The sequence below is a fragment of the Microcebus murinus genome, chromosome 11 (assembly GCF_040939455.1).
Source record: "Microcebus murinus isolate Inina chromosome 11, M.murinus_Inina_mat1.0, whole genome shotgun sequence".
Lineage (NCBI taxonomy): Eukaryota > Metazoa > Chordata > Mammalia > Primates > Cheirogaleidae > Microcebus > Microcebus murinus.
In genome coordinates this window covers 33,074,013-33,100,261 of record NC_134114.1, presented here as the reverse complement: position 1 = coordinate 33,100,261, position 26,249 = coordinate 33,074,013, and the positions used below count along the sequence as shown (strand labels likewise).

Genomic DNA, 26,249 nt, shown 5'->3' with positions numbered 1-26,249 from the left:
TAATTTATAAATAAAGAGGTTAATTGGCTCACAGTTTTGCAGGCTATACATGAAGCATGGTACCTGCTTCTAGTGAGGGCTACAGGCTGCTTCCTCCCATGGTGGACAGAGAGAGTGAGTCTGAGTGCAGAGATCACAAGGCAAGAGAGGAAACCAGAGAAAGCGGGAAGATGCCAAGCTCTTTTTAACAACCAGCTATGGGGGTACTCTCTTAGGAACTAATGGAATAAAACTCATTCATTACCTAGGACAGCACCAAGACATTAATGAGAGATTCAAACCCATGACACAAACACCTCTCATTAGGCCCCACCTCCAACACTGGGGGTCAAATATTCAAACTATAGCATGTGGTATGCAAATATTTCTTCCCCCATATTTATGAAACTTTTCTCTTGTTAGCTGGACTTGAAAGGCTGCACTGTCTACTCCTATAAGGTCTAATAATGATCTCAAAGTCAGTAAGTTCTGAAAATCAGCCTTCTTTACCGCAAGTATACTGGTGAGCCACAGAAAGGCAGGATGTTGCAGGTGAGTCCTATTACTGTTAAGAGCTTATTATGGACTAAGTACTTGGCTAGAATCTACAGCAGGTGTCCTCAAACTATGGCCCGCTGGCCACATGCAGCCTGCTGGGTGTTTTTGCCGCTACCTGTCCTGCTAAGCAGCCAACTTGTCAGGGGCCCACAGTGCGCGTGTGTGGAATGTGCGCCGCACTCTCTAACGGCCCTCCCAATGGTCTGAGGGACAGTGAACTGGCCCCCTGTTTAAAAAGTTTGAGGACCCCTGATCTAGAGGATTAAAAGGCATCCTCTGCCTTCAGTAGGCTAGTTTAGTGTAGGAGACAGTTAAATAAACTAAGTACTAACAATCTGGCATGCTAAGTACCAAGACAGAGTTCTCCCAGGATGCAGCCAATGAAAGGGAGGAAATCTAAGATTTGGCAGTTTGGGGATGTCTTCCTGGAGAAGGCCTTTCAAGTACAGTTTAAGGAAATATATCTCCTCCACAGTTCACAGGAGGTCCTTTTCTCATATTATAACATATTTTCAAACATCTCCAAATTTAGTCCTCCTACTCTCCGTTCACCATAAATTATTAAGAAGTGCATAAATGTGGAGGAAGAGTTTTTTTGATGATTTTCTTTAGGGAGTCCCATATGGTGCTCATATTTGTGTGTGTGTGTGTGTGTGTGTGTGTTGCCTCTTGCCATTTTGTAATACCTAGCACCTGCTAGGTTAGCTCTCCAACAGTCTCCAGATAGATCTGAGCCCTCGTGACATCTTGGCACCTTTTCTGTAAAAATGGGGTTTTTAGAATGTCTATCTCACAGGGAGTGAGGATTAAATAAAATGATAAAGGCTCTTGGAATCCTAGCTGGCACATAACAAAACACTCAATAAATATTAGCTGTTGTTATTATGATGATGCTAAATCTATTCATGCTATCCCCAAGTCCACCTTTCACATATTCTAAGAATATGGCTACAGTTACACAATAGCAAATGGAAGGCAAAGGATATCTCAATTATTTAACTTATCTAACAAAATGAGGGTGTGTAGATACCATGACATCACTGTGTATGCCTTATCTTCACATAAGTGCCAGGTGTTAGAAAAGGTGCTATCATAAAAATTTTAAGGGGAAAGGAAAGGATGGTGAATGCAAAAATAAAACACCCAGGACAGAATTTGGGCATCTACTTCCGTGAAACATCCAGGATAACTTATTCACAGTTTTTGAGCATAGTTTATGGGTCTTTCCTCTATAACAAAGAAGGCCAGGCAAGAGGTGACTAGGAGACCACATACAATAATGCATTTTAGTGTTATCAGCATCACTTCATCTAATTTTTAAATTGTAATCTTTGTAATATATGCTTCATGCTGCAACACAGTGATTATGATCAAACTGAGGCTCAGAAAAGCTAAACTCATTACTTACCCAAGATTATAGACAATATTGGTCAATGCTGGAATCCCAACTAAACTCTGGCAGACTTTGAATCCTATGTTCTTTCCCTACACCAAAGAACCACACTTGCTGCCGGCTTACTTCTCTGACTCCATTATTTTTGCCTAATATCGACAGCATGAATTATTTATTCACGATTGCCCTCATTAAAGCCATTTTCCCCATTCATTTAGGTGAAGATGTTATGTTTTCTTTATTATTGAGAAGAGAACATAGTCAATAGTTTTTGTCTCTAATTGAAATGATTCTTAATATGAAAATATTGAAAAACATTAAAACTTGCCTAAAACACAGGGCTAAAATAAGAATATGTGGAGAAGGACCAATCCAACAGTAAAGAAATCCATTTTTTTTCCTCATCATTATTTATGTTCACCCTTCATTTGGCATTACAACACTTTCCGTATAATGTTTAGAACTGCACTGTACAATGCGGTAGCCACTACCACATGTGGCTCTCCTGTGGCTCTGGAGCACTTGAAAAGTGCCTAATCCCAATTCAGCTGTGCCATAGTGTAAAATATGCACTGGCTTTCAACTAGTATAAAAAAGAAAATATTTCCTTACTATTTTTACATTACATATTAAAATGATATCACTTTGAACATACTGGGTTAAATAAAATGTTAAAATTAATTCCACCTTTTACTCAATGTGGCCTTCTATCAAATTTATAATTACGTAAGTGACTTGCATTTGCAACCCCGCATTATATTTTTATTGGACAGCACTGGTAGAAGATGAAAAAGTGGGGAGAGCTGTATTGAAAGTGCGTTTTCTTAAAATTTCTGGAAGGGAAGAGATTGAAACTTGGGAAACGTAGGCGTGATCTACTGTGATAAATACATGGTGTGAATTGAAAGGTGGGGGAGCGAAGTATTTTGATTCTGTTTCTAGTCCCTTCCCCTGCCGCTAACGGAGCAGGTGGCAGAGCTTCTTCCAGGGTCCCCTTCCGCACCATTCCGCGCGCCGGCGCCGGGTCATTGAACGCACCTGGGCGCCCACGGAGGTGTGCGTCCGCGATCCGCCGCGCAGGGTCCACGCCCCCTCCCCCCGTATTTTTATTTTCCTGGCATCAACCGTCAGTCTCGCACTTCTCTCCTGAGAACCATCGAGTAGGTCGGGCTCACCTGGGGTAAGCATCTCCGTCATCCCCCCAGCCTGGCCCCGGGAGCCCAGAAGCCCCTGCCCAAACCCCGCTGAGGGCAGGGCCGCCCTGTGGCCGAGACGCCGTTCGTCGGCGGCCTGTGAGGCTGCAGAGGCCCGCCAGCCACAAACCGGCCGAACCGCGGCGGGCGCGCCCGGGGCCTCCGGGCCGCGGGGGGCCGCTGTGACCCGCCTTCGCCCTGCCGCACCGAAGGCGGGGAGCCGGGTTTTAAGGGAGAATCGGAAAGCGGAGGGTAGCCGTGGGAGGCGGGCGCTCGGCAGCGGCGGGTGCTCAGGCTGCCGTCCGCTCCGCCTGAAGCACCGAGCAGCCGAGCCGGGGCCCGCCACCCTCCTCCTCCATGAGGCCCGAGTGAGGCGCAGCGGTTAGAGCCGGCCCGCGGCGCCTTACCTCCGCGTCCTATCCCGAGCGCAGCTGCAGCGGCCCCTGGAGGAGGAGGAGGCGGAGGAGGAGCATGTCGGACGGTTTCGATCGGGCCCCAGGTGCTGGTCGGGGCCGGAGCCGGGGCCTGGGCCGCGGAGGGGGCGGGCCTGAGGGCGGCGGTTTCCCGAACGGAGCGGGGCCTGCTGAGCGGGCGCGGCACCAGCCGCCGCCACAGCCCAAAGCCCCGGGCTTCCTGCAGCCGCCGCCGCTGCGCCAGCCCAGGACGGCCCCGCCGCCAGGGGCCCAGTGCGAGCTCCCCGCCAGCCCCCAGCGGCCTTCCCGGCCCGGGGCGCTCCCAGGTACGGAGCAGCTCTAGGGGACCCTGTCCTCCTGGGCCAACGCTTTCCCACGGCCCTCCGCGCGTGCCGCGGCCCGGCGCGCTGTCTCCTCACCCCCGGTTCCCCGAAAGCGGTCCCCGAGGGACCCGCGTGTTACAGGGTAGGGACGGGCCTGGAACCGGGTTTGGAAGGTGGCTGCTGGAATCCTTTGTGCGCCCCGGCTGGGGGAGGGGCCGGGTGCGTGGTCTCGGAGTTCTGCTGTCCGGGGAGGAAGTAAAATCGCCTTCCCCTCCGCAGCCCTCTAAAGCGAGACTTCTTTAGGTGAGCAACCACCTCTTTTTCACCGACTCCTTAAATAGAGAGAGGGACAAAAGCTCTCAAGCGCTCATTTGAGAGGCAGGTATGTTCATAAATGAGCTAAAGCAAGTCTATTGTTCCTTTTTACAGGTTCTCTTTATGTTTCCTGGCGACACTTTAATTTCGCGATGGTTCCTATTTAACTCTTAAAAACCAGCGTTTCTCAGATGGTTTTTCAGCATATAGCAAGTTGCTATACAAAAAAATGAATGCAACTGACACCGCTTTTTTTTTCTTTTGCAGAGCAAACGAGGCCCCTGAGAGCTCCATCTAGTTCACAGGATAAAATCCCACAGCAGAACTCGGAGTCAGCAATGGCTAAACCCCAGGTGGTTGTAGCTCCTGTATTGATGTCTAAGCTGTCTGTGAATGCCCCCGAATTTTACCCATCAGGATATTCTTCTAATTATACAGTAAGTACATCTTTTTCCTACAACTCTGGGTTTAAGACTATTGGCCTAACGTGGTTATTGCTTCATTAATCAGTTTTGTTGGTGCTTTCTTTAATACACGTAAAACATTATGGATTCACTGAACTCATTAGGAAACAAAGCTGATTCAGAAACATATTTTGTAGTTATATTCACAGTATCAGAATGTAGGCTTGAAAGTAGAAATTCTTGTCTATTTTGTTCAGTGCTGTTATTCCCACCATCTATAGAGTATCTATAGGCTGATAAACCTGATGTAGTCGAGGATATCTTCAATTTATAAAACTAAAATCTGTTCCCAGACTATGGACAACCTATAGAATAGTGGCCAGGCAAAGTTGATTTTTAATTTGATTTTTAGTAAGATAACAATAAAACAGTGATTTTGCTGTAAACTAATTATGAGGTAGCTGTTTGAATGCCGAGAAGTGCACATCCGGGCTCTTGTTTCTAGTGACTGTTATTCCATTATGTTAAAGTAGAAATATTTTTCATGCTAATTATCTATTATATGCAGAAACATTGTGAGAGATTTTGATAAAGTGTTTTATGTAAGTGTAAAGAACTTCTGAACTTTCAGATTCATCTTTGTCAATTATATAACTAAAAATTGGTCACATTTTTCTTAAATAGCAGAAAGCACAGTTGGAATATGTAGAAAAGAATTTGTTGTGCTGGCTAAACTCAGATGAGTAAATGCATAAGGATTAATTGCAGATAAGTGGGAAGTAACCATTCTAGGTTGAAGAAATGATAATACTTTAGCATAAGTCCCATCTTTTCTATCTTTAATTGAACTATAGCATGGATTGGTGTACATGAGGGTTAGCTGAAAGGTTCACAAAGAGAACACTCAGGTAACTAGCATTCCAGTCAAGAAATGGAACATCATCAGTATCCCTAAAGCCCCCTTTGCTCCCTTCTAATCATTACTTATGTCCACAGGGAACCACTGTTTTGACTTAACAATAGTTTTGGCTATGTTCTTAGTTTATTCTCAAACAGAATATATCCTTTCTCACTTTCACTCGACCACAAAATTAATCGGTGTTGTAGCATGTAATTAAAGGTGATTTATTCTCATAGCATCCCATTGCATATATCACAGTCCCATTTGAACATTGGGTAGCTTCTACTTTAAGGCTATTTTGAATAAAACTGCTGTTCCTGTCTATGACTTCGTGGATATGTGCTTTTATTTCTGTTTGGTATATAACAAGGAGTAGAATTTCTGGGACATAGAGTAGCCAACTTTAGTAGAGGTTTGCCAAGTAGTTTTCCAAAGAGATTATTCCACTATACACTCTGAGCACTCTGAGCAATTCTGCTTCCTGGCCAGGAGTTGGTATTTTTTTGCTTAAGGTTATCCTTTCTGGTGGGTATATGATATCTGGTTGTGGTTTTAGTTTGTATTTCCCTTATAACGGATCATGGCACACCTTTGGTTACCTTTTTTTGGCTCACCTTCCATATTGGATAGTAAAAGTATGGAAAAGCTATATTCCATGTTTTAGATACTCCCCACATCTTAGACTATAGAATATAAAGCTTTTGGATTGGAAAAGGACAGGTATAAGCATAGCAGGAAGAGCAGTTAATTTGGATTGAAAAGGGCCATCTATTGTAAAATAGAAATGAAAGCATCTTGGGTTCTTGCCAGAAGATTGTGTTGAGCTCAGAGAGGAAAAGAACCAATGGAAAGCTTTTAGTAGTTGAATAAACTGTTGAGGATGCTTGCCTTCTAGCAGCCACAGTTTTCCATTTGTTTTCCTCCCTATTGGGCTATTTTTGATGGATACGATAGTTCTTTTTGCAATCCTGTATCAGCTATTTTTGTGTAATTCAAGTGACTCCTGGGATATAGAGCAGTGTGTTAAGTCATGTTAGTCACCTTATTTTGAGCCACTGTCATCTTTCAGGCATTCTTTACTATCATCTGGTAGATCAGTTCCTCCTACGCTCAATTCACCAGACCAGATTATGGCTAGGAAGCTTGTGAGGCCTGCAGGTGTGTCATCTTTGGCCCTGTGTGGGTTTTTTAAAGTTGTTTTAATTAATTACCAATACTGAAATCTTGTTAGGTCTTTTCTGGTTTCTTTAAGTCATAAGATCTGGTCATAGTGGACTGGTATTTTAATAGAGCAAAAATTGGCTGAAGCTGAGAAGAGGCAGTCCCTTTAGATGGAGTGTGTGAGTTCTAAGTTGCTCCTTGGCTTATTACTTCATTCATTTGTAACCCACCTGGATTCTATAGGCATTCAGGCTTGCTACCCCTGCTCTGGAATGATCTCAAGCCTTACTTGTTTAGTATTTACCCTCTGTCAAGGCTAAGGTTTTTCTCAACCTACTTGGAGAACAGCATCCTTAATTTTCCCCCTACTCTTAAGATCTTGTTGTGAGGCAGACTTTTCATTATAGTAACCGTAATCCAAAGTTAGCTACATTCACTAATTCAACAAATACTTGAACACTTATGAATCAAGCACTGGGGATACAGCCAGCAGCAAACAAAATGGACAAAAATTTGTTTTCATGGAGTCTCTATTCTGGCAGTGTCCTGGCTCAGCTTCCACAAGTTTCTTGAGTCTGCTTTTGTTCAACACATGAAAATCTATTGCCTGGGATCCATGAGCTAGGTCTGCTCTTAAGAATGCATTCTTTCTCCCAGCCTTTATGGTAGTCTTTTTCTGTGGTTACTTATTCAAAGCCCCAAGACCTTTTATCTCTGGTCCTTCTAATCCTACTAACAAAATTTCCTACTTTTCATGCCTTCTTACCAGTGAGTTGCTATATCCATCTATTCCTGGTTGTTGCTACTTCTCAGACAAACCATTACACCTTGTATGTTTAATCACAGTCCACTTACCAGAACTAAAAAAAATTCACATAGGAATTCATAAAACATTGATTAAGAGAAAGTCCCCCCGACCCCATTTTTAAAAACTTTTTTTCTAAGAACCTACCCTTTCAAGTTACTGCTCAGTTTTTCTTCCATTTAGTACTAACATTCTCCATTACTTTACTTCTCACTTATTATTCATACCTCCACAATCTGATCCCCCAACTATATTAATATTATTTTTACAACAGTTACTGGTGTTTTTCCAATTTTTAAATCTATCATCCTCTTAACCTTCATCCTAATACTGTAAAAACAGTATGATCTATTCAGTTTAGAAGTCCTGATGTGCCAGGTCCTATGCTGAGTGCCAGGGATACCTTGTTAGTCTGTCAAAACCTCTTCTTGTTTTATAAGAACTAAGCATTTAAGATTCTAATATTCCAAAAAAAAAAAAAAAAAAAAATTCTAATATTCTAATTCTTTTCTCTGCGTAATCTCTTTCCCTCCCAAGACTCCGCGACCGTCATTCTCTTCCAGATTTCAATATACATATTTATTCTGTAGCATTTGATATTATGAGCACCTCTCACCTCTTCATTTGGCTTCTATGGTAGTACTCCAGCACATCATTCCTTCTCCCTTCACAGCTCTCCTTGAGACTCTCTTTTTTTTCCATTTTATTACCTCCTTTGCTAATTCTGCCTATTGCCTGGAAACTGACCATCACTTTCCTATATGCTGGTAACCCTGACATTTATTTTTTCCTCTGAACTCCAAACTTGTGTTTCCATTTGTTTGACACTTCTTGAGGATCTTTTGTTCAAGTGCTAGTATAAAATGTATGCACGTACAAGAATTTATCTTTCGTAAATCTCTTCTTAGCTTAAGTAGCTAATTAGAAAGAACTTGATGTATTATTGACTTACCTCTCTTCTTCACACCCTTACCCTAAGTTGAGTCCAACTAACTAGTCTTGACTATTCCACCATCTAAGTGATCAGTCTCCTTTTATTCCCACTGTTTTGGATTAGATTATCATCTCTTGACAGTGTATACAAAGTATCTACCCTGAAAAGTGCATTTTCTAATTGATGTTCCTACTAATCTCATACAGAATTCAAAGAAAAATAAAGCTTAAATATTCCTCGGTTTGGGAACCATTTGACCCCACATTGAAGACTGAAGAAATCTGTACCAGATTTTTTTTTCCCAATCTGTATGCATTTTATTTTATTGTATTATTTTTTTTTATTTTAGCATATTATGGGGGTATAAGTGTTTATGTAACATATATTGCCCATGCCCTCCTCCTCCATCAGGTCAGAGCTTCAAGCGTGACCATTCCCCAAAGATTGCACATCTCACTCATTGTGTTAGTATATACCCATCCCCTCCTCCCCCCTCCCACCTGCCCGACATCTGATAAATGTTATTCCTATATGTCCACTGAGGTGTTGATCCGTTAATACCAATTTGCTGGTAAGTACATGTGGTGCTGGTTTTTCCATTCTTGAGATACTTCACTTAGTAGAATGGGTTCCAGCTCTAGCCAGGAAAATACAAGAGGTGCTATATCACCATTGTTTCTTAAAGCTGAATAGTACTCCATGGTATACATCTACCACATTTTATTAATCCACTCATGAATTGATGGGCACTTGGGTTGTTTCCACAACTTTGCAATTGTGAATTGTGCTGCTATAAACATTCGAGTGTAGGTGTCTTTTTCATACAGTAACTTTTGATCTTTTGGATAGATGCCCAGTAGTGGAATTGCTATATCAAATGGTAGATCTACTTGTGTCACTTTAAGGTATCTCCATATTGCCTTCCACAGAGGTTGCACTAGTTTGCAGTTCCACCAGCAGTATAGGAGTGTTCGTATCTCTCCGCATCCATGCCAACATTTATTGTTTGGGAACTTTTTGATAGAGGCCATTCTCACCAGAGTTAAATGATATCTCATTTTGGTTTTGATTTGCATTTCCCTGATGATTAGAGGTGTTGAGCATTTTTTCATATGTTTGTTGGCCATTCTGTCATCTTTTGAGAAGTTTCTGTTCATGTCCTTTGCCCATTTTTTGATAGGGTTGTTTGATTTTTTTTCTTGCAGATTTTCCTGAGTTCTGAATAGATTCTAGTTATCAGCCCTTTATCGAATGTGTAGCTTGCGAAAATTTTCTCCCATTCTGTGGGTTGTCTGTTTGCCCTCTTGACAGTTCTTTGGCTGTGCAGAAGCTTTTAAATTTGATCAGGTCCCATTTATTTATTTTTGTTGCTGCTGTGATTGCCTTTGGGGTCTTCTTCATAAATTCTTTGCTTAGGCCAATGTCTAGAAGAATATTTCCAACATTTTCCTCTAGAATTCTAATAGCTTCACCCTTAATGTTCAAGTCTTTTACCCAGTGTGAGTTGATTTTTGTGAGAGGTGAAAGGTGTGGGTCTTGTTTCAGTCTTGTACATGTGGGTGTCCAGTTTTCCCAGCACCATTTATTGAATAAGGATTCTTTTCCCCAGTGTATGTTTTTGTCTGCTTTGTTGAAGATTAGTTGGCTATATGAGGATGGTTTTATATCTGGGTTCTTGGTTCTGCTCCACTGGTCAATGTCCCTGTTCTTGTGGCAGTCCCAAGCTGTTTTAATGATTATAGCCTTGTTGTATAGTTTGATGTCTGGTGAATTGATACCTCCTGTTTTTTTGCCTAGGATTGATTTTGCTATACGGGGTCTTCTCTGGTTCCATACGAAGTGTAAAATTATTTTTTCTATAACTGAAAAAGTATGATGGTATTTTAATAGGGATTGCGTTGACTCTGTAGGTCACTTTGGGTAGTATAGACATTTTAACAATGTTGATTCCACTGACCCATGAGCTTGGTATATTCTTCCACCTGTTTACATCCTCTGCTATGTCCTTCTTCAGTGTTTCATAGTTCTCCGTATAGAGGTCTTTTACCTCCTTAGTTAAATATATTCCTAGGTACTTTATTTTCTTTGTTGCTATTTTGAAGGGAATTGAGTCTTTGATTTGTGTACCAGATTTTTTAAAGTATGAGAGAACTAATGCAGGCTTTGATTCAAACACGTTGGAGTGCCTGTCTGTTTAGAAGACTGCCTCCTTTTTTGCTTAAAATGGCAGGCTCTGGATCTTCTGTTCTGCTATATTCAGAGCAGTTCTACTTTCCTCTTTTACTTACCAGACTTCAATTTTAAGAGTTCTGTTGGCCAGGCATGGTGGGTGGCTCATGCCTGTAATCCTAGCATTCTGGGAGGCCAAGGCGGGAGGATTGCTTGAGGTCAGGAGTTCGAGACCAGCCTGTACGAGAGCAAGACTCCATCTCTACTAAAAATAGAAAAATTAGATGGGTGTGGTGGTGTGCGCCTGTAGTCCTAGCTACTCCGGGGGGTGAGGCAGGAGAATTGCTTGAGCCCAGGAGTTTGATGTTGCTGTAAGCTAGGCTAACACCACAGCACTCTAGTCCAGGTGACAGAATGAGACTCCTTCTCCCAAAAAAAAAGAGTTCTGTTGACCTTAAAAGACTGAAAACTAGTATACTAAACATTTTTGCCACAATGAATGGTATTTGATAGAAACAGGAAATTAGTACCTGCAGCTGAGACCTGTAGTTTTACTTTCCTGCTTTTCATTATCATTCATGGTGGGGTAGGATACTACAAGTCTATAAAACTATCAACTGTATATCAGAAACTTAAACTAGGCGTGGTGGATCATCCCTGTAATCCTAGCACTCTGGGAGGCCGAGGCAGGAGGATCGCTCAAGGTCAGGAGTTCAGAACCACTCTGAGCAAGAGCGAGACTCCGTCTCTACTAAAAATACAAAGAGATTAATTGGCCAACTAAAAATATATATACAAAAAATTAGCAGGGCATGGTGGCGCATGACTGTAGTCCCAGCTACTCGGGAGGCTGAGGCAGGAGGATTGCTTGAGCTCAGGAGGTTGAGGTTGCTGTGAGCTAGGTTGATGCCACGGCATTCTAACCCAGGTAACAGAGTGAGATTCTATCTTAAAAAAAAACAAAAAAAACCTTAAACTAGTTTTTAGTCATAAAATTCATATATATATACTGAAAATTAAAGATATGAATGTATACATTTGTTATGCTTAACTGCTTTCACAATTTTCTAATAAAAGGTTAATATTAGGAACATTTCCTCAATCCAGAAGTTAAGTACTGTTGTCTCTTGTCTTTCCAGAAATTTTCTCTGCCTATACAAGTAAACATTTTTTAAAAGTTGTACTGAAATCTGATTCTGTACTCTTTTATTTAACATGCTATCTTGGAGATACTTCCCTAATGATACATGTAAATATATCTTGTTAAGTATCTATATGACATTCCGTTATACAGATTAATAATGTATTTAACCAGTTCGTTGTTAAAGGATTGTTAGATGTTTTGGCAGTGAACATACTTGTACATAATGTCAAAGTTGGATTTTAAGCCTTTGTTAGTTCTTTTTTTTTTTTTTTTTTTTTTTTTTGAGACAGAGTCTCGCTTGTTGCCCAGGCTAGAGTGAGTGCCGTGGCGTCAGCCTAGCTCACAGCAACCTCAAACTCCTGGGCTCAAGCAATCCTACTGCCTCAGCCTCCCGAGTAGCTGGGACTACAGGCATGCGCCACCATGCCCGGCTAATTTTATATATATATATTAGTTGGCCAATTAATTTCTTTCTATTTTTTATAGTAGAGACAGGGTCTCGCTCAGGCTGGTTTTGAACTCCTGACCTTGAGCAATCCGCCTGCCTCGGCCTCCCAGAGTGCTAGGATTACAAGCGTGAGCCACCACGCCCGGCCCCTTTGTTAGTTCTTTTGAATATAGTATAGAGGTTATAAGTATAGGCTTGCTTTCTTTTTTTTTTTTTTTTTTTTTTTTTTACAGTCTCCCTTTGTTGCCCAGGCTAGAGTGAGTGCCATAGCGTCAGCCTAGCTCACAGCAACCTCAAACTCCTGGGCTCCAAGCAATCCTACTACCTCAGCCTCCCGAGTAGCTGGGACTACAGGCATGCGACACCATACCCGGCTAATTTTTTCTATATATATTACTTGGCCAATTAATTTCTTTCTATTTTTAGCAGAGACGGGGTCTCGCTCTTGCTCAGGCTGGTTGCGAACTCCTGACCTTGAGCAATCTGCCCGCCTTGGCCTCCCAAAGTGCTAGCATTACAGGCGTGAGCCACCGTGCCCAGCCAGTATAGGCTTTCTTAAACTATTATTGAGGCCAGGAAAAAAAAGAAAATTATAGGCTTTCTGTGGCCAGTTTCTCAGTTCTTCTAACTAGCTGTGTGACCATGTACATCTTACGCTGGTTCATGGTCTTTCTTGCTCAAACCCTCCCTCACTCCTGTTTTCACACTGCCTTAAGATCTAGCCTCCCTAGTGTGGCCCTGAAGGCCCTACACGATCTCCTTATCTGCCGCATTGACCTCATAGCTACTGCTCATCCTTGGTTTCTGTGTTCTGGTTCTTCTTTCTCAAAGATATTAAGCCACGTATCTACCTTCTCAGGGCCTATAAGTTGCTTGTGCCTACTACATAGAATTTCTTTCCTCAGATACTTGTATTGTCGGATCTTTTTTCCCCTTTATCTCTGTTTAGATGTTACCTCTTGAGAATCTTTCCCTGACTGCTTTTTTTTTTTTTTCATGGTTTATTTCAAAGTCTGAATGTGTCTTCTATCAGAGTATGAACTTCATGAGGACTTTGTCTGCTTTATTTATCCCCCAATTCCTAAAACAGTGTTTGGTACTTAGTAGGCACTAAACACTTACACAGTCTTGAATGAATAACCAGATTGACTTAACTTGCTCCATGCCTGTTTCTTCTCTGCAGGGGGAATAGCAATGTTTACTTCAAAGTTTTCTAGGCTTAAATGGCATGCATGCAAAACTATTACATTGTTGGTCATATTATATATGCAACTTGTGGCTGTTAGCTTATTAGAGTACCATCTTAGGTGCCAAGAAGTATAGCTTTTTATCATTCTATTTTTGGATGCTATTTATACTTTAGCCCCTTTATGAGTGAATGCATGGCTCTTTCATGTGGAATATGTTCCAGTATTCTAGAAATTTGTGTTACTAATTTGAATACTTAGCACTTTTACTATGTGTTAGTCAACAGTCTAGGAAGATTTATTCACTAATTTAATCCTCAGTCACAGCTGTGATGTTTATAATTAACAAATAATTTCAAATTTAACCCTTTTTTTTGAGACAAGGACTTGTTATATTGTGCAGATTGGATTACAGTGGCATGATCATAGCTCACTATAACCTCAAATTCCTGGCTCAAGTGCTCCTCCTGCCTCAGCTTCCCAAGTAGCTGAGACTGTAGCTGCACACCACCACACACAGTTTTTGTTTTTGTTTTTACATTTTGTGGAGATGGGGTCTCACTAAATCACCCAGGCTGTACTCTTCATTTGACTCTCTTTGGAGAAGAGTAAATTTCATTAAGTAATACAGTTATTCGATCATAACTGTTAGTTAATGCTTTGGGTATTAAAAATGTGTAAGTTCTGGTCTGATATCTTTTGTAAAACATGTCTGCCCAGCCCCCTGCCATTAATTAAAAGGTTAGGAACTATCAAAAGTGATGGTGACAGTGGTGGAAACATTAATTGGAAACTACTGCTACTATCAAGGTTGGTGAGAAACCTGGATGTAGCAGCCAAAAAGTCTATTTGTACCACAATGAAATCTTCCAGTTCCTCTAGCAGCCTCATGCATTCTCCTGTCCTTGGGGGTTAACAGATGACAAACATAACTAGGTATTTTCTTTTTGATATAGAAGTTGTCAAACATCTACAAAAATACAGAGAATGGTATGATGAATCCCCGTGGCCCCAACAGTAAGTTACATGTGGCCATTCTTGTGTCTATATCCCTGGTCCATTCTTCTCCTTATTTTGAAGCAAATCCTAGATCTTATTTAATCCATAAATAGATCAGATGCATAGTTTTGATATTGGTATTACAGTAAAATATTGGTTTAAATTTTATTCCTTGGCCATCTTATAAATCTGCCAGGAGTGAAGCCAGGCGCAGTGTTCATGCCTGTAATCCCTGCTATGTGAGAGGGTTGCCTGAGCTCAGGAATTCAAGACCAGCCTGGGCAACATAGCAAGACCCCATGTCTAAAACAACAAAAATATCAGCTAGATAAATGGGTCCAAAGAAAAAATAAAAAAAAAAAAAATAAATAAAAATAAAATAAAACAACAAAAATATATAGTTGGGTGTGGTGGTGCACAACTATAGTCCTAGCTGCTCTCAGGAGGCTGAAGCAGGAGAATCACTTGACCCCAGGAGTTCGAGGCTGCAGTGAGCTGTGATCATACCACAACACCCAAGCCTGGGGGACAGAGAGAGACCCTGTCTCTTAAAAAAAAAAATAAAGTCTGCCAAGAATGAGAAGACAATTCACTGTCTAGCTATATGGAGCCCTTCTGTTATAACACCTCATCTATAAGGCAAGTAAAAAAGATGGTTCAATGAACTTAATTTTATTGAAGAACAACACATTTTATCATGTGAAGCATCCTTAAATAATTTGTGCTAGAGGCAGGCCACCTCATGTTTGTTTTAGAGAGTTGCATGGATTAAGAAAATTTTTAATTTTTGATCCTTAGGAATCCTATGAGGATGGTTGTGAGGATTATCCCACTCTATCAGAATATGTTCAAGATTTTTTGAATCATCTTACAGAGCAGCCTGGCAGCTTTGAAACTGAAATTGAACAGTTTGCAGAGACCCTGAATGGTTGGGTTGCAACAGATGATGCTTTGCAAGAACTTGTGGAACTCATCTATCAACAGGTAGGTTGGCTGATAGCATGGAATGATCTTGGGATAGTTTCCTTGAGCCCAAGGATGGTGGCTATTCAAGAGGAGGCCAGGTTTCATGTTCACCTGCCTTCATGTTTAACTTTTTATTATTCACAGGCGTTCTAAGTTCGTCTTATATAAAACCCCTATAGTTAGGGATCCAAGGCTAGTGCCAGGCTGGACTGCAGATTCACCTCTGTGGCCAAGGCTCTATACAGACAGTATTCACCGGTATAGCCAAGGCTACACAGGCAATATAGTATAGAAGGGGATTTGGGCACTTAAGAGGAAGGCTACAAAAATATTGTACCTGCCCCCTAACCTACCCTCCATTTTATAGGATCTTTAACAGTACACAAAAAAGACTGCAATTCTTTTCTCTTATGTGTTGAATTATGTAGCATTATTGGAGTAGGGGAGGAAAAAAATGATGAGAGAATTTACTTGTCTCATAAATAGGTCTTTTAAAAAAAAGCTAGACCACAGAACATCCTGTCTGGAGTCTTAACATTTCTACATCACTTTCTCTTAAAATTTAAGGTTTTACATTTTTTTCCTTGAAAGTCTAAAATTTAGTCAGTTGAGGTTGTTTCATCATACACCATTTAGTTTTAATCCCAACATATCGATCATTGACATATTAATAACTATTTTAAAGGTGAAAAATGCAGTAGACAACACAAGTGTTTTAAGACAAAATTTACGGTCAGTTCGAGACTGGTCAATAACAGGCAGTAAATGAAAATAAAAACTTTAGTGTTAAGTCATTAAAAGAGCAACTAAAATTTGGAAAATATATGGAAGAGTGACTATGATGCAAGTTGATAATTTTGGCATAACTAATATTTCATTTGGCTACTTTTCCAAGCCATTCTGGACTGTTACTGGACCCTGAGATTACATGGCCAACTCTCAGGTTTTAGGAAATGCCTGAGAGTTGGAGAAGATAGAACTGGTCTATTTGTGCTCATTCCTACTTTCTGCTTCTAAATGGATTGAAAAGAAGTATGAAATAAGAAAATGGAAGAAATATTTGTTGTTGCTTTTCTGGTTTCTCCTCTATAGTTTCAGTTATTTAACAGGTTCTACGTAATTATGGTTCTTCAGGGATGGGCAGGGGGTCTATAACCTGACAAACTGTGACTATTTCTGTGATTATCTCAAAACCAATTCTGCAAATATGTACTCAGTATTCTTTAAAGTTTTATTACTCTGTAATCAATGACATATAGGTTTAACAACAACTGGTAAATTTTGTTGAGGTCATTTATGGAAATTTACTCATAGCAACTAACAAAAGAGGACTTATTGTAAAAGATGGGAGATTAAACATACACATTCCACTTTGTTCCCTCCCCAAACACCACTAAAATGACAGTGTGGGGGATTTTAAAAAGGCAGAAAGAAGCCCATAAGGACAGAAGAGGAAAGGCACCATTTTGAAGACTAGAAAGCGGGTGGGTGAGTGGTAACTGACTTTGGCAGACCTACTACAGTTGAATTCCAAGCCAGTGGGAAAGCTGAGAATCGCCCTGATTTAAAATGTGGCATCTCTGAAAGGCTCCAGGATAAAGATGGAATGACGCTAAGAAGATTGTATGATCTAAAAAATTATACCCTCTAAATCTTGCACTGAGCAGCCAGTTTGGAGTTTTATTGTAAACTTCTTGATGTTAACAAAGGAGGTACTCCACGAAAAGAATTAAGCCACGGATGAGGACATGGAAACCAGAAGATGGAATTCTACAAGATAGGCTAAGAGAATTATCCAGATCTGCAGTCCCCAACCCTTGACCATGGACCAGCATGGGCGCCTGCCCTGGACTGGGCCTGGGCTGCACAGCAGGATACGGGCGAGCAAGAAGCCCCACTTGTACCCATAGCTGCTCCTCATCACTGTCATCACTACCTGAGGGCCCCACCACCACCAACCACCACATCAGACCCATGCAGGCATGCAAACCCCACTGTGCATGCCAGGGATCCAGGTTGTACACTCCTCTTGAGAATCCAACACCTAATGATCTGAGGTGGAGCCAAGGCACCCCCCTCACCCCCTGTTGGTGGCAAAACTGTCTTTCACGAAACTGGTCCCTGGTGTCAAAACGATTGGGGACTGCTGATGGTTGAAAAGAGATCCCAAGACAATAGCTGCATATATAGCAGGTCTGCAGCTGCCAGGCTTCACTGGAATAGGTAGGAAGGCTCCTAGAAGGCCTTCTCTGTTAAGATGAACACACACCTGTTATGTTTGAATTATTGAGAAGAAATTTACAAATTAGGAATCAATCAATGAGAAATGTACGAAAAACAGTAGAAAAAATTGTCTAGGGAAAACAAAGTTGTACGCAAAAGTAAAATCAGTGTAATACATAGTCCAGCTATAAATGGAAACACAACTAATAAAATGGTATAACCATATAAGTAGATGGAGGGAGGAGGGAATAGGAAATAGTGGAATGGGGTGGAGTTAAGCATGGTGAAAGCTCAAAGTTCATCTTCTCTGGTGGGAAACTACAGGTTGAGTATCCCTTATTGAAATACTTGGGACCAGAAGAGTTTCAGATTTTGGATTATCTTCAGATTTTGAAATATCTGCATATATAGTACATAACAAAATCTCTCAGGGCTGAGACTCAAGTCTATTGAAGCTGAAGAGGGTTGGGAGGCTCTTTTTCCCTTGGTTTTGCTGAATAAATTCTTGTGTGCCCAATTTTTGAATGACCTGTCACATGAAGTCAGGTGTAGAATTTTCTACTTGTGATGTCATGTTAGCACTCAGAAGTTTTCGGATTTGGGGACATTCTGAATTTTCAGATTCAGATTCAGTATGGTCAACTTTGGTAAGAAATAACATCTAAGCTGAAAAATCATGTAACGTGGAAATACAGAGGTTAAAATCTTTTTAGTTGAAAAGCCAAAATGGTTGTCTGGGGCTTAGGTAGGGAAGTAGGAAACTGTTGAATAACAAGCTTCAAGAATTTAAGTCTTTAAATTGTATGTGATAACTTTAAAAAGAAACTAAAAGAAAATGGGCAGTGCCAATAATGGGGAAAGTATAAGTTTGAGTTTCAAGTCATTTGTGGTACCAGCTAATGTCAGGAAAAATCAGTCTTTCTCCCTTGATGTGAAATGTGTGGGATCCCATGTAAGCAAGGAAATAATTAGAAATAAAAAGGTCTAATAACTATCGAGCACTTACTATATGCCAGGCAGTGCTAAGCACTTCACATGTAGTTAACTCATCTAATCAACAGTTGCAAGGTATTGCTTATTCCCATTCTGTATATATATCTTAAGAGAAGTGACTTGTCTAAGGTTACCAGACTTAGCTAAGTGACCCAACATGGGGTTAGAGTGGTATCAGGCTATTTGTTAGATCTAGATTCTGTGGTTGATTACCTTTGTGACGTTGGCCACGTCCCTTAACCTCTTAATATGTATTTTATTGCCTAATCTTAGGTGGCAAACTATGTTTTCTACGATTTAAAAACTCTGACTAACCTTCCTGAGTACTGCTTTGGCTACATCACCATATTCTTTGAGATGTAGTGTTTTCTCACTTTTTTTTTAATAGCTTAGCTGTTTTAATTTTCTGTGTATGCCAAGTGCTTTTGGGATGTTCTTTAAGTGTTAGTCTCATTCCAAGTATCCTTAATCACCTTTTTAGGTGATCAGACTGAAGCTCAGGGAAGTTTAGTGACTTCCAAAGTCAAGAAGCAGAATGCCAGGGAATCTTGTTCTGGACTGCTAGATGCAAACTCTGTGGCTGTCCTAACCCTGAGAAGCACCACTGGTCGATAGTTTGACAGATATTCTTGTTCATAATTGTCACTTCGCAACTAGGTTTATGTACAGATTTTCTACAGAAATGGGTTAACATCAAGAGAGACATTGTCTATTTGCTTTCTGGTAACCTCAGGTAAATGGTGGGGAGGGGAAGAATTTGTCTTAAACATTTCTTTGTATATGTGATTCTTGGTATAATGTTGGGAGGGAGGGTAAACCTAATTACCTTATGCCAATTATAAAAGATTTGTATATGATCAGTTTTGGGAGTGAAAACAATTTTTCCTCTTTAGAATGTTGCTATTCTTAAGTGTTTGCATTAATAACAATGTATCTTTGTCATATAAACTTTTCTTTTTAAAAGGCCACATCTATCCCAAATTTCTCTTACATGGGAGCTCGCCTGTGTAATTACCTGTCCCATCATCTGACAATTAGTCCACAGAGTGGCAACTTCCGCCAATTGCTACTTCAAAGGTTAGTGTGTTTATGAAGTTAAAGGAAAACTACTTGTAAATGTACTAGAATTTGACTATTCCTCTTTTCTAAAGACGATATGTTACAGAAAGTTGCAGGGGAGAATAGGGTGGCCTGTTCTTATTTGCTAGTGTTAAAAGTTTATTGTCAAATATCAGTCCTTTTTTTTTTTTTCCTGTAATGGTCTCTGTGTTTACAAGGCCTTTCCTTTTCTAAGATCTTAAAAATGATACGTATTTCTTAGCATTTCTATAGTTTTGGTTTGAGTAAAGATCTAATTATACTTAGAATAAAAGTGAATAATCCTTATTGATTAGAACTGCTATCTTTATCACACTGCATTTTTATGTTTGAGTTTTGATTCTGGACTTTCATTATATTCCATTTATCACTTATTGTGTTCCTTTTTATTACCATGCAATAGCTATTAAAAAGCTCTAATTTTTAAAACCTCTAGTTAATTCTACATTCTTTTTTAGAGTGTGTGGAAATCTTTGCTATGCTTGTTTTCTCCAATAAACTTCAGAATCAGTATTTGAAATTACCTTGTTGATATTTGTTAGATACTTTGGGGATGATATTGAACTTGTAAGCTAATTTAGGGAAAACTAATCTTCTTAAAATTTGAGTTGTCCTCAATAATGAGGTTGTCTTCAAGTTTATTATAGTTAGTCCATTAGTTCTTTTTTTTTTTTTGAGACAGAGTCTCGCTTTGTTGCCTAGGCTAGAGTGAGTGCCATGGCGTCAGCCTAGCTCACAGCAACCTCAAACTCCTGGGCTCAAGCAATCCTTCTGTCTCAGCCTCCCATGTAGCTGGGACTACAGGCATGAGCCACCATGCCCGGCTAATTTTTTCTATATATATTAGTTGGCCAATTAGTTTCTTTCTATTTATAGTAGAGACGGGGTCTCGCTCTTGCTCAGGCTGGTTTCGAACTCCCGACCTCGAGCAATCCGCCCGCCTCAGCCTTCCAGAGAGCTAGGATTACAGGCGTGAGCCACCGCGCCCGGCCAGTCCATTAGTTCTTTAAAGATACAGTTAATGGCTGCAAAAGTATTCTATTGTGTGGTTAAACTGCAGTGGAACAGACTGACTCTAAAAGTAGATCCCAGAAACACTAGAAATTAAGCTTTTGATGAAAAGATAGATTGTGCTGGTAGCATAATTGGATAGTCATTCAGGAAAAAAACAAAGATGAATTCCTATCTTATTCTTTACGCCAAAATAAATTCCAAATATATCAAAAAACTTAAAAGTGAAATAGTAAATACTAAGGGGGAAAGCTGACAATTTAAACAAAAATCTTGAGTTGGTAAAGGCCTTTTAAGCAAGACATCATACTCATAGGCCCTAAAATAAGAAACTAACAAATTTAGTTACATATAGATTATAACATTTGGGGAGGAAGGCATAGATTTACAAAGTGAAAATTGAAAGATTTATAACACATGCCAATGAGTTCATTTACTTAATACAAAAAGAGACCTCTTAGGAATGAGTAAGAAAAAGATCAATATCTTAATAGAAATACTTGGAATGGCCTTGATTGGTATAGTTGGAAAACTATAACTGACAAAGTTATAAAAATATCTAACCTTACCTATAATTAAAGAAATGCAAATTATAGCTTCTAGAAAGATACAAAATGGGTGCTTCTAGGAGGTAGGTGCCAGAAAGGTTCATGTATCTTCTTATTCCCCAGTGCTTCTCACCCTGGTTTTGCCTTAGAGGTTTTAATGCTTAAAGACTAAAATAGGGCTGAGACCCTGCCTCCACCCTGGGAAATTCTGGAGTAATTAGAGCATGGTTTTTTAAACCTCCCCAAGTGATTCTACTGTGTGGCAATGATTGAGAACAACTCTTCCAATTTTGAGTCTTTACCTGCGTGTGCTTCTATAGTACTATAATACTGTCAAAGATACGAATGTGGAGAGTTGCTAAGGATATAACAAGCAACAAGCAGAGCATAATTCTACTACATAAAGTCTTTGGGGAAAAAAAAAAACAATGGAAGTTACCCTCACAAAAGTTATCTCATGGTCGCAGTAGTATTATAGGTGACTATTCTTTTTTTTTTTTCTTTTTTTTTTTTTTTTTTTTGAGACAGTCTTGCTTTGTTGCCCAGGCTAGAGTGAGTGCCATGGCATCAGCCTAGCTCACAGCAACCTCAAACTCCTGGGCTCAAGCAATCCTTCTGCCTCAGCCTCCCGAGTAGCTGGGACTACAGGCATGCGCCACCATGCCCAGCTAATTTTTTCTATATATATTAGTTGGCCAATTAATTTCTTTCTATTTATAGTAGAGACGGGGTCTCGCTCTTGGTCAGGCTGGTTTTGAACTCCTGACCTCGAGCAATCCACCCGCCTTGGCCTCCCAGAGTACTAGGATTACAGGCGTGAGCCACTGCGCCCAGCCTATAGGTGACTATTCTTTATATTTTTCTGTTTTAACTTTTCTGAAATAAATATGTATTGCTTTCATAATTAAGTCTTCAGCTTAAAAAGATTTAGTCTTTAACCTAGTCAGCCATGCACAACCATGTTACTTTTACACATATTCATGTCCTTATGTACAGTCTAATAGTTGTAGCAATTTGTAAAACAAAAGTTTCGTCTAAATTTTTATCCCTGAAGTTGTAGCAGAAAGAAAAGCTTCCAAACAAGATGTTTTTGGATGACTGAGTTGGCAATAACTGATCTCTGGGCCGGGCATGGTGGCTCATGCCTGTAATCCTGGCACTTTGGGAGGCCAAGGTGGGAGGATCGCTTGAGGCCAGGAGTTTGAGCCCAGCCTGAGCTAAAGTAAGTCCCTATCTCTATAAAAAGTACAAAAATTAGCTGGGCGTGGTGGTATGTGCCTGTAGTCCTAGCTACTCAGGATGCTGAAGTAGGAGAATCACTTGAGCCCAGGAATTTTAGGTTACAGTGAGCTATGATGATACCACTGCACTCTAGCCAGGGCAACAGAGTGAGATTCTGTCTCAAAAAAAACCCCAAAAAACAAAACACTGATCTCTTCCAGTATTAGCTAGAGTGTTCTATCCATAAATATCCTAGCTTTTTTTTTTGATAAAGAATTTAATATGTACAAGAAAGTAACAAATATCTTACTACATCTGAGGAATGGTACTCAGTTAATACATCTTGTAAGCATTGGAATTGGCTACATAGGCACCATAAGTTATACTGGGTTTATGGCTGGCTCACAAACTGACCCAAGGTAGAGTCTTGAGCAAGAAGTGATTTCTTTTTTCTTCATTACAAATTTTTTACAAAGCCAACCTAAATTGGCTATATGGGGAAGCCATTTGGTCCCAATAGCTCTTCCCTTTTTCTTTAAAAGAAAAATTGTCAACCATTTTATATAAAATGACTTTCCTAGAGTTTTCTCACCACCTTATCAATGAAGATTAAAAATACTTAACACCAAAACAATAACTTTTGCAGTCCACATTTGGACTGCAAAAATCCACCTTAGTGACAGCAGCCAACATCATAATTATACTGAATGAAGGCAGTGACAGGCATCTTGTGATTAATTTAGGTACTCCGTAAGAACTATGACAGTAACCTCCAGGAGAATTTATTTCTGTTATCTCTGAGGCAAATGGGCCAAGTCGGGGGAAAATTAAGCAAGGAAAATTGTTGTTTAAAGCCATTAGCCTCCATTGGAAATAGAGACCAAATCAATTGCTTTCTGTGTTGTGGTTTTAATTAGGAAATTATTTCCTCACATTAATATTTCTCTGATCTGTGTACTGGAAGTTATAAGGGTAATGGATTTGACTTAAGGATTAATTTTATTTTCAGTTTAGTTGGAGGCCATCAATATATATTTAAGGATCTGTTTCAAAGTTCTAATATTCAAAAAAATTTTTACAGGGACAATTTAGGTAAATTCAGTGATTATCAAGAAGCCTATAAAACAAATAAGGTGAGGCTTTTTCCTCCCACTTTTTGGTCCTGGTAAGCCATGAACCTCATGACATTATGTTGCTTAAACATATTACCAATTTGATCTGATAAGAATAGTTGAAAATAAAACTATTAGTTCCTTGAAACGGGAGTCTTAGTATGAAAAGATGCTGTATATTCTAGCCTCTACAATAGACAGAAACACTTTCTTTATTCTAGAAAGTCAGGTTGTTGGGACACTGTAATTGCCTCTATTGCTGTGAACAACCAAACTGACAAGTGGTCATCTTGTTTGACTATGTAAAAAATGTGAGATTACAAAAGATATGTCTTTATTAGATGTCGGACTGAATATGAAGTTAAAGATCAAGCTGCAAAAGGGGATGAAGTTACTCGAAAACGATTTCATGCATTTGTGCTCTTTCTGGGAGAGCTTTATCTTAACCTCGAGGTAAGCAGTTTTTCTTTTAAATACTAACACAGCCTGAGAACATAAGTTGATCTCAGTGAGGAATTTGTGTGCACATTGTACTTATACAATATTAAGAGTAAAATGAAAGGGGGGAGTGGGAGAGAAAGAACATGTTTCAGTATCTACTCACAGTAGTATCTGTAATCTAAAGGACATCTGTAACATTTATTTCTCCTACTCATGGGCAGGATGTTGTAAAGTAATTACTGAGCTTTTTAAAGTCTTTATGTACTTTTAGGAAGCTGTGTTTTAAGTTTAAGCTTTTGAGGTTATCAACAGTGATACTTTTTGAGTCCTTGCATCATAATATTTCAGATGGTGACTCAAAGCAACTTTTACTCTGTAGAACACAATCTTTTGAGTGAAGAGAAGAGAGACTAGAGTTTCTGGCTTTTTACCCTAATTCACCTAGAATAGTTCTTTTAAAATATTTTTTACTTATTTCTTTAAATGACAAAATTACATCTGTAATGTACAACATATTTTGATATATGTATTCAATGAAATGGTTAAATCAAGCTGCTTAACATGTATCACCTCACATACGTATTTTTTTGTGGGATGAGCACTTAACCTAATTTCAATTTTCAAGTATATAGCATATTAACTATAGTCATCATGATGTACAACAGATCCTTGAACTTATTCCTCCTCTTTAACTGAAATTTTGTGTCCTTTGACCAACATCTCCCTAATCTCCCTACCCCCCTAAAATAGTTCTTTTGTCTTATATATTAATCTTTCACATAAAATGCATTTGTACAGAGTCTATAGCTAAACGTGTTTGTAAATTTAGGTGGGATACTTTATTCAAGCATATGCTTGTTAGTAGGTAACATAAGTGCTGAATAATTATAATACTATGTAATGCACTTGTTTGGATTCTTTTTTTTTTTTTGGTTAGTGAATCCCATATATAGATATATACCTTCTTAAACCCTGACTTAAACTTAATTCTATAAACACCATAATATCAGAAATATAAGATGTGAATCCACCATCAAATGTGCATCCCACCCAGTGTATCTAAAAGGTCTATGTCCAATCCAGTGTCTAACTTACTATCCCTTTTTATTACAGGTCTACTTAATTTTTTTAAAAAATCTCATCCCTTATGCTTTTTCAGTCTATGTTTTGTATAAGCCAAAATAAGAACACTAAAATGTGGCTTAAATGAAGAGTCATTTTGAAAATGCTGTTGAGCATTTCTTATATGGAAGTAATGATGCTAAGTTTGTGGGGAGTATAAAGATTAAGGCATCATTCCTGCACCTAAAATTTCTTGGCCTGATGAAATAAGATATATATACCACTCTAAAATAGAATATGCTAATTTAGTGTAAAAAGCAGAATAAAATGCTATGTGTTCAAAGAAGGTAGTTAGCTTAAACTAGAGTATGCTTTATGAAACGGTAGCATCAAAGTGGGCGTAAGTTATCTGACCATATGTGTGATAAATGGTAGGTAAATTTTACTCATGGTTTACTGGTTTTATTAGAGGTTTTAGTTACATATAAAGTAATTCTAACTAATTCTGTAAAGATATTGGGGTGTGTTCCTGTGATTTTTGTATTTAACTAAAACACTTATTTTGCCAACACCTTGTTAGACCATTTATATGTCTGTACATATTTTGGCATCCTTGCTTTTAATTTTCTTTTGTCCTGAAAGATCAAGGGAACAAATGGACAGGTTACAAGAGCAGACATTCTTCAGGTTGGTCTTCGAGAGTTGCTGAATGCCCTCTTTTCTAATCCTATGGATGACAACTTAATTTGTGCAGTAAAATTACTGAAGGTAGGTTTTTTAAAAAATTTAACCATTTTACCCATTTAATTTATAATTACAGGAAGAAAAGTATATAGTACACAAATGAATTCAAGATTATTTAAGTTAAATATTGACATTTTACTTTGCTGTCAAATATATTAGAAAAGCAATATATACTTAATGTTTATATAAGAAGCAAAACATGGAAGTCCTTCACCCCATCTCTATCTATAAATTGCCTCTTCTTCCTTTCTATATATGTGCTCTTATAAAATCTTATTCTTTTGTGACTTTTTTTCCTTGCCACCTAATGAAAGAACTTAGTTTTTTTCCTCATGGCATACAGGTTTTACTCATTGAGTAACGTCCTAGTATTACATTATATGCATATATGTTTATCCATTTCACAAATCTGTAAGTATTTATTGAGGAACATGTACTTTCAGCTTAGCCACCACACTGCTAATAATCTTTTCTCATGTGTTTATATGTGCATATATAAAGGTT

The 26,249-nt window shown here is 39.2% G+C and overlaps 1 protein-coding gene across 3 annotated transcripts in view; it reads left to right on the top strand.

Moving 5' to 3' along the window:
• The first annotated feature begins 2,764 nt into the window (after positions 1-2,764).
• PAIP1 (poly(A) binding protein interacting protein 1) overlaps positions 2,765-26,249 on the top strand; it is a 33,714-nt gene continuing 10,229 nt past the window's right edge. Inside the window, exons 1-6 of one of the 3 annotated variants that reach the window (XM_012740396.3) lie at positions 2,765-3,110; positions 4,442-4,611; positions 15,125-15,310; positions 19,473-19,585; positions 23,840-23,951; positions 25,644-25,769. In XM_012740396.3, the coding sequence (XP_012595850.2) occupies positions 4,513-4,611; positions 15,125-15,310; positions 19,473-19,585; positions 23,840-23,951; positions 25,644-25,769 (636 nt within the window). In that variant the 5' untranslated portion in view covers positions 2,765-3,110; positions 4,442-4,512. Of the gene's footprint in view, positions 3,111-3,360; positions 3,863-4,441; positions 4,612-15,124; positions 15,311-19,472; positions 19,586-23,839; positions 23,952-25,643; positions 25,770-26,249 lie in introns of those variants that run through there. The other 2 variants (XM_012740394.3, XM_012740395.3) reach the window with 2 other exon arrangements.